Source organism: Megalopta genalis, chromosome 7 (assembly GCF_051020955.1).
Source record: "Megalopta genalis isolate 19385.01 chromosome 7, iyMegGena1_principal, whole genome shotgun sequence".
Lineage (NCBI taxonomy): Eukaryota > Metazoa > Arthropoda > Insecta > Hymenoptera > Halictidae > Megalopta > Megalopta genalis.
In genome coordinates this window covers 13,150,856-13,159,863 of record NC_135019.1, presented here as the reverse complement: position 1 = coordinate 13,159,863, position 9,008 = coordinate 13,150,856, and the positions used below count along the sequence as shown (strand labels likewise).

General features: G+C 45.8%; 1 protein-coding gene across 1 annotated transcript; it reads right to left on the bottom strand.

Annotated features, from left to right (window-relative positions):
• Positions 1-3,680: 3,680 nt before the first annotated feature.
• Positions 3,681-6,050, bottom strand: emc (Basic helix-loop-helix domain-containing extra-macrochaetae). The gene has a single exon (XM_033472621.2). The coding sequence runs from the start codon at positions 5,488-5,490 to the stop codon at positions 5,107-5,109; it is 384 nt and encodes a 127-aa protein (XP_033328512.1). The 5' UTR covers positions 5,491-6,050; the 3' UTR covers positions 3,681-5,106.
• Positions 6,051-9,008: the final 2,958 nt, after the last annotated feature.

Genomic DNA, 9,008 nt, shown 5'->3' with positions numbered 1-9,008 from the left:
AAACTAGTCTATGTTAGGTTCGTCGATCGACATCTAAACTATGACACGTATAAGTTTTTTCAAGTAATTACTTTTATACTTTCGTTCTCGCCATCTTGGATTTGGAAGTGTTGAAATGATCATTGAAAATCGCAAGAAGGAAATATCGATTCGAACTTATCCAGTAGAAATGAGCGAATAACCATACCACAAGGAAGTTACATCGTTAATTGCCTATTAAACATTGTTTAGCTTTACTAAGAAGCAATCAGTGTTTTTAGTGTTGGATACGAAGATCAGGATACACTAATCATGACATGTTTACTCCCTCCACCCCCATATTCGAGAAATGTAAAGAAATTGTTATTCTAATGTTACGAACCCTCGATATACCTAAATACTCAAAGTGGATAGATCAAAGATTGGCAAATTAAACTAATTTCAATGACAATCGTAAAATTGGATCTACGCTACAGCGATACAGCTTCTCTTAACGACGCAGAAGTTCTAATACATCATAGGTTATTTCCTCGACTCTTTCAATAAAACACAAAAAATACATAAATGTTGACTTGGGTATAAATTTCATTTAGATGTATAGCAACCACCGCGAGAGAGATAAATTTGAACTCTCTAGCTCGAAATTTGCTTACAGAATCGACCAAGTTTTCTGCTATTATTGAGGACGGTAGTAACCAGCGCGATTGAAACTCGATTATTTTGAGTCTGCAATTTCGACCGTGTCATTGGGCCAGCTATGGTCCGTTCTTCGAAAGAAGCAGACCGGCAACGTAGAAGCGGCCAGTTATTACGATTGCGTAATCTCGGGCGCTTTTTTCCCCCCCGGAGAACAGGTTACCGAAAAGCTAAAATGTAAGACGATGTCGTGGACAACCGTGGCGATTCTTATCCGAATCGATCAGCCCGTTTAGCTTCCTTGTGGGAGGGTGTGCTGCTGTGACACCGTGAGTCAGCCTCCACTTTCGTTATTAGCGTGTATCCAGAACGAGAGAGAGAAAGAGACAGAGGGTGGTGGCTCGCGTCGGAGAGTAGTTTCACCACCCCCTAGCCATTCTGTGTTCCCCCATGGCTCCTCGCTATGAATACGAAGTGAGCCTCGAGTGGCCGAAGGGACGAAAAGCCGCGGGGACACGCAGCCAGTCGGACGGAATCAGTTCCCTGGGTATCCCGTGAACCCGTGGTTCCCAGGAACGCGCACGCGACCCGGGACAGGGAACACGATCAATACGAACTTTGCGAACTCCTACACCCTGCGACGATACATCGTCCGCCTGTGCTGTGGCCAGGCCCTCCTTCAACCAGGACAACCACCGAGAGACTCCTCCCTCGCACGTGTGCGTGGATTATTACGTACACGTGTGCTCATTTAACCCACCCCTCGTGGGTTCTCTGTGCCTCGCCGAATATACGCGTCATATAAAATATAATATAATATGAGAAATTAACCTTCCAGCACACGTGTACGATCACGAAGACAGTTCTTTTCATTTTCGCCTAACTCTCTCACGCTGCACGGGAGGGCAAAAGATCCTCCGGTTGTACGTCGATCATTTTTTTTATCAACAACTCCCAATTTTTAATCGCCATGTTCGGTTACGACGATTTTGCGCATATGCTTGTTAAACCGGCTGCTTAGAATCAAGCAGATTCAGAAAGAATGCCAATGCTCCTCGCATTTGCTTACTTGGAAACATAAATAAATGTAAAATCATGTTCACCGTAGCGTCAAGAGAAGGCACATTGAAATTTACAAGAGTCATTGCTACGATTGTTATCGTTTAAAAGTAATTTCTTCTTTATTAAACCGGTTTATATTTAAAGAGTCGTTAAAAATGTAAGCGCTGCACGAGCAAAGTAAACCGAATTTCAGAAGCGTACGATATAAAATAGTACAAAATCGAAGTATTGTATGCTGAAAGAAATATATCTTAGTTTTGAAGTTAAAATAGCTTCGAGAGTGCAAAAGGGTTGCTATATCTATATTGTATCCGTTCGTAGATTTTCTTGCGTACTTTTATTTTTGTTTCTGGGTATCGTTTCTACGTCGGAATGTCGAAGATTCGGTGTTGTAATTTGATGTACTTGAGAAAATTCGTGAATTTTAACCGAGAATCTTTTTTAACCGACAACTATTTTGGAATCACGTACGACGATTAGCGTATGCAATTTGGTAGATGCGCGTAGATTGTGACCGACTGTATTATATTCGTCCGAGACGTTCGCGGATTTATCGCTTTCAATGATGTAGGAAGCGGAGAAACGACCCGGCAAGAAACTGCCGATGGGATCGTTATGGACGAGCTTGATCATAGAGAGAGCCGAGTCCTTTTAGGAATCGCGTTTTACTCGCTCGTGAATATCGTTCGCTAACGGAGGCTGGTTTTATGGACGCGAAGGGGGATGCCCGTTTTTACCCTCGCGATTGTTACCGTGCCGGGAATCATTACAGGACGGTCGAATGACTTTATCGCTCGCCGAGGTTTACGATGATTTTCAAGTTACTTTGGCTTCTCCTTCTTCGTCCGACTCCATTCAGATTAGAATCGGAGAGAACGATAACGGCATTGTGTGCTCAGCCGGTTACTAATTTTAGCGAAACTGCGATATGGGGGCCGTATGTATTCTGTGGGTAATTACGCGTCTTGCAATTTCTAACGATTTATGACAAATGGGTAAAATATAAAATGGTAGGGGAATACGAAACATTAAAAAGCATCGGTCGTACTAACTTAATAAAATTCTTACAGAAAGATTTGGTTACAGTACCGTATACAGTTCGTGTAACAAATTTTCATTTTGCATAAATGAGGATTACAACTAACGAGAATTACAGCGCTCTCTTTGTACAGTGCAGTTACTTTTTATGTGTCGTGTAACCCAGAATTTAACTAGATCGTGCCATTCGTCAATTTGCTCGGCCTTCGGATCAATCGAATCGTTGAATTTTTTACAGTTCGATACCTAATCGTGATCGCTAGGTGAAGCGTAATCGGTGCAATGTAACAACAATAAACGGTATAAGTTGTCTTCTTCCGTACTTTTGAAGGCGTGTTTACACGCGGCGTAAAGTAAGTTTACTTTTCGGCCATTTCGTAGCAGCGCGCAGTTTTCTCTGCGAATACACTGCACCTACAAGGAAGTGCACCTTGTCGAGCTACATTTTTACTTTCACTTTCTATCAAATCGTCAAACAAGCCGCGTCTTTCTAGCACGTCGGCTAAAAATCACTTTCTACACCTTCGCACTATCGCAACGATTCATTCTCAATGTTTTGCAGATAATTTAATCACGATTGTTTCTTTGTGCTACCGATCAATATTAATCTCGTGCTTTCCGATCGGCTAGAAATTATATTCTTGTTATTTAAAACATTCTCCGTTTTCTGCAATTTTTCGTGTTACGTGGTTGAATCAATCTCGGTACAATCAAATACTAAAATTATTCATTCTTTAGAATCGAACGTTTCTCGCGATATCTTCGTGTTAATCGACTCGCCGTTCTCGGTACATTTCTTCTCGTTACCGGAAACTAACGGGCTTAGACAAAGGCAAACATAAAAGAAAGAACCGCGATAAGCGAAGTCTATATCAGACGCGGATGGGTAATGGTCGCGCGATACTGGTGCCATAAGGCGTCGGGGGAAGGTGTCGCTCTCCAATAGAGAATCACAGACGCATAGGTAAACGTGTGGACACAGTTTGCATTTATTTCGCGTGCGCGAGTGTGACACGCCCGCGCGACAATATTACTTACACTTTACAGCCTTTCAGTCTTCGCGAATATACAATAGTTAGAGACTCGTCTGTAAGTTGGAGATCTCTGGAGGTCGTTTTCGTCGACAAATCTTTCGATTCTTTTCAACGATCCTTATTCTATCGCCGGTAAAATACAAACAATTTCTCCTTCGTTCGGTGGTGATCGAACTTACGCAGGAAGTTCCAAAGATGTGGTAATGGAAGAGAACAAGAAAAATCGCGGACAGGGAAGGAGAATCATTTCGGTGTAGGATAGAAACGGTCGAGGTGTCAGCACCTCCGTTTCGCTGGAGTATGCAGGGGGGAAAGAGTTTGAAACGAGGTTGAGACCACCAGAGATTTCCAACTTATAATATGAAAAGCAATAACAACGATAATAATCAGTAATAATAATAATATAATAATAATAATATAATAATAATATAATAATAATAATAATAATAATAATATAGTATCGGCAATTACCATTAATGTAATCCATAATCATAATACATGTGATTCATTTTATTATCTACAACGGGTGTCGAAATAATACAGAGCCGGTCATCGCGACGATAAAAACATCTCTTCCGTACGAAATCTACGAGAAAGAATGGGTGGGGGGATTCATTCATGACTGGTTGGGTAGGGTGTGCACTATTACGTGACGGCCAATTGGATTCTAAGATCTATCACACGGACGTCGTCGGCGGGGAACCTTCGAAAATACAGTCCGAAACAGATCGGAAAGCGTCGTTGTTTCCATCGTTCGAAGATCGATCGGGACGTGGCAATCAGTCATGAGTGGCGAACAAAAGTACGTATACACAAAAGTGAGTCCAAACGGTCCAACACTTCGAGCTCGCAACCCTCGAACGCGGCACGAACGAAAATCCATAGCGTGGTCGAGGAGGAAGCGAACGAGGTTTCGAGTCGTCGTCGGGCACGGTTTACAGGGATACGAAAAAGATCGAGTGGAAGAAGAGCGGTGTACAATAATAAATGGTGCGAGGAATGCGGCGAGTTTATGTACAAGTATTTACATGTTTCCCCGGGAGAAAGAGGTTCGACTAAGCCGCGTGAGAGGCCCGCTTAAATTCTCGTCCGTTCGGACATGTCCCGAGTCCCCCGGCGCCGAGCCTGTTCCCGGCTCTTCGAGAGAGTCTTTGTACAACGAAGACGACGGGGTTGTCTCGCCTGGGAGCTCCTGGCGAAGGACTCTGGCTCCGCTTCAGCCCTCGACCCACGGAACAGACTCGAGAGCACGGTGCCGTGGCGGCGTGTCGGAGAGGCCGTCGTGGAGGTGTCGGAGAAGTCGATCCTCCGGCTCGCGGCGACCTGGAGCTTACTGGAGCTGGTGCGACGAGCTATGTCACCGTTCCGTGACCAGTCCGGTGATAGTGGTCGTCGTCGTCGGCGATGCGGTGGAGGCGGTGGGCGTCGTCGTGGCGGCGTTCAGCAGCGGCTGCAGCGGTTGTCGAGGGTTCGCCTTGACGATACTGGATTCGTGGTTCGTCTCCTCCAGTGTCGTCTGCAGGTCGCAAATGTATTCGATCACCCTCTGGATCACCTCGAGCTTGGACAGTTTCCGTTTCCTTGGCATGTCCGGGACCAAGGAGCGCAGCTTCGTCAAATAAGCGGCCACTTCCTCCGCTTCGAGATCCCGGCGAGTCCCGTTGATCCCGAGGCTACCGTGCAGCACACCCCTGCTAGGTGGTACTCTGCCGCCCACCGGACTCACTACCATTGCCTTCATGCTTGGTCTTCTCGGTTCTCACCTCGGTAACGGAGAATTTCGTCGGGTGTCGGCGGCCGCGTCCGGGGAAACCAGAAAGAAATGTGGGTCGTCGATTAAATATAGTCACGCACACCTTCTCGACTCGTTATCTGCCGGACGCCGTGCTGCACCGTACACGCACCCCGTATTTATCGATCGAACCAACCCGCCGATGCGACCAGTGTACCAGTGTCGGTTTCCTTTCCGTTCGATCCTAGACGGTTTTCGGTACCGTTTTGCTGCGGTTTCGCCAGTTTCTGCCTCGCGTTCTGTTGCGTTGTATTGTATTTCCTCGCTCGGCTCTTGCGCACGATCCTTTTCTTTTTCACACACACACTTAAGGCAGGTCTCGGTGTTGTCAGTTATCGCGAGCCGATCTCACTCGCGTCGAACATTTTCCGATCGACCGTCCAAGTTTGTGGTGAATACAGCGTTGAGTTCCGGGCACAACCAGTGCGCCAACAAACAGCGATATACGATCTACAGACGCTCTGTCGACACACTACTCTCGACGGATCGAAGTCAACTGGCCTCCGCCCCTCACCTGCGAGCTTTTATAGCCTTCCCCCACCACGTACGCTGCTACCCCCGCGACGCCTCCACTACTTGTACGGCGCAATCGCTGCCCGAATAGAATAGCGTTGGACTCGAATTACTCGCGAATCCGATTTTTCCGTTCCACTTGGTTCTCACATTTTTTTCCGAGTACATTCTTCCGGCTCCTTTCTTCCTTTTTCGATGAACAAATCCTCGCGTCTTACGATCGATAGCAAGATGCATCGAGCGAGATATCGATCAGTTTAAATTCACTTGTTGATCTCGGTTTCGGGTACGTTCAGAAATATTCCAAACACGAATAGAGCTCGATAATCATTCCGAAAAGTAAATTCCATCTGTTTCGAATCGGTTCGAAACGAAAATATGTCGGAAAATTTCTTACAAAGTGGAAAAAGATAAACCCTCGTTGCTTCGCGCGATTTTCGAGAGGACTCGAATCGCTTTCATTGTTCGCCGCGAATGTTGCGACAAGAAAGAAGGGCAAATCTATTCACCGGTGTTCAAGCGGAAGGGTCAAGTTACGCACGGTTTTCAACCGTCCGGCGAACGAAAACTGAAAAATGTATGCACGACAATCGATAGGATCGATGTGCGCACCGTGAGTTTCGAACAGTTTCCAAAGCAAGCGAGTGAGCGAAAACTTGGTAAAACAGCGCGACGACGATAGGAGATTACTCGAAGAACTGTTCGGTCGACTCGATGGCTCGATCTTACCGATGATAGATCGGCGGTATGTGGCGGCGCGAACCTCGGCATATTCTCAGCCGTGCGCCACGCCGTTCGGCGGAGCGAACAAATAGCACGAAACCGGGTTTCCCGCCGCGAATTACCAACGTTTCGAGGAATAATTTGCAGAAAGGTGTGACGGAGCGCCGCTAGGAATTCTAGACGGCCTATCTGGCCGCGTCCCCCTCCGTCTCCCGCAAACTTGTTCCATCGAAATTGTTCGGGTCGAAGCCGACCGTAGCCGGGGGTGTTTGACGACCATGGGACTAGAGGCGTCGGCGGGACAAGCCGGGCGTGGAAGAGAAGGGCAACGCCGGGTCGCGGGGCCGGGGGGGAGGTGCGTGAAGGGTCCTGGGTGCGGGTGAAGGAGAGAGGAGGGGGACGCGACCATTGTTGAACGTCCGGCGGCGCCAGCCACTAGCCATCACGGCTACCACCACCGTGACACCGTCGCACCACTACCAACCGGCGACGGCAACCACCGTTCTCGTGTATGCCCATGGTTCACGGGCTCGGCGCTGTGCACCGGCAACCTGTACACCATGATTCCGGCTACGAGCACGGCTCCTTTGTGTAGGTGTGCGTGCGCGGTACCGGGTCCGAGAGACCGAGACTCTTGCCTTCTTGACTCGTGTGCTCGCGCGTACACGATCAGGCAATCTCTCTTCCTTTCCCTGCCTCTCTCTGTCTTTCCCGAGATAGCCGAGCTCCGTCTAGCGCGCTCGTGACTCTGGTTACTCCGGAGTCTCGTTACCGGTCGGGACAAGAATCCACCCGATGTCCGGCGCTACGGACACAGAACGAAGGGAGTCCTTTATTTGCTGTGCCGCGGAACGAGTCCCCCGGGAGGGCCCCGCGAAATTGCGCTCGCCGGCCACCGAATTCAACCCGGGATCTAATCCAGATCCGCGCGAGCTGCCGGACCGTTTCTATCCCCTTGGCTCGCCGTGCGCTCCTTTCGATTTTCAACCCTTGTCCGGTACCCGGATACCCGTTTAACCCTTACGTCAATAATCAAAATTGTCGACGTTGCACCGTAACCAAGGTACACGGGTACCCCTATGACGAGGTATTTCGATATTACGTTACCGTGATATTAACCGCGTTACTTTTATATAATTATGTGAACATTCATTTTTATTCACTTTACATTTATTAACCCGAGAAAATGTTTTTGTTAATTGTCTGGAGTGTAGACACTCCCCTTCCTACGTTCTCTAACAAAAATTCAGGTTTATTGAACGGTCATTGAACATATCTGAAACTTCATTGTCCAATTTTAGTAGTTTTCTCGGAAGGAAATTGTAGACTCGAGACAGATATTTTGAAGAGAATATACAACAAGGTATGTACTCGATTATTGACACAAGGGTTAAGGGGATATTCAAATGTAGAACTTAAAAAAGAAACGATATTTTTTATCGCATTTTCTTAAAGAAAATACCCTCTTCTTTTATTCAGATTTATTGAACGGTCATTGAACAATTTATCATCCGGTTATTGAACGAACATATCTCAGACTTCATTGTCCAATTTTAGTAGTTTTCTCGGAAGAAAATTGTAGACTCGAGACAAATATCTTGAAGAGAATGTGCAACAAGGTATGTACTCGGTTATTGACAAAAGGGTTAAGGGGATATTCAAATGTAGAACTTAAAAAAGAAACGATTTCTTTTATCGTATTTTCTTAAAGAAAATACCCTCTTCTTTTATTCAGATTTATTGAACGGTCATTGAGCGATTTATCCGGTTATTGAACGAATGTATCACGAACTTCATTGTCCAATTTTAGTAGTTTTCTCAGAAGAAAATCGTAATATTAATATGTAGAACTTAATGATATTCAAATGTAGAACTTAAAAAAGAAACGATATTTTTTATCGCATTTTCTTAAAGAAAATACCCACTTCTTTCATTCAGATTTATTGAACGGTCATTGAACGATTTATCCGGTTATTGAACGAATGTATCACGAACTTCATTGTCCAATTTTAGTAGTTTTCTCAGAAGAAAATCGTAATATTAATATGTAGAACTTAATGATATTCAAATGTAGAACTTAAAAAAGAACCGATTTCTTTTATCGCATTTTCTTAAAGAATATAATCTCAGAAATATATGTGCAATGACAAACGTTGCACACTCTCGTAGATCTCCAACGGATGCAAGATGTAGATTTTCTAGCGCAGAGGAATATCCTGTCGCCGGGCGGC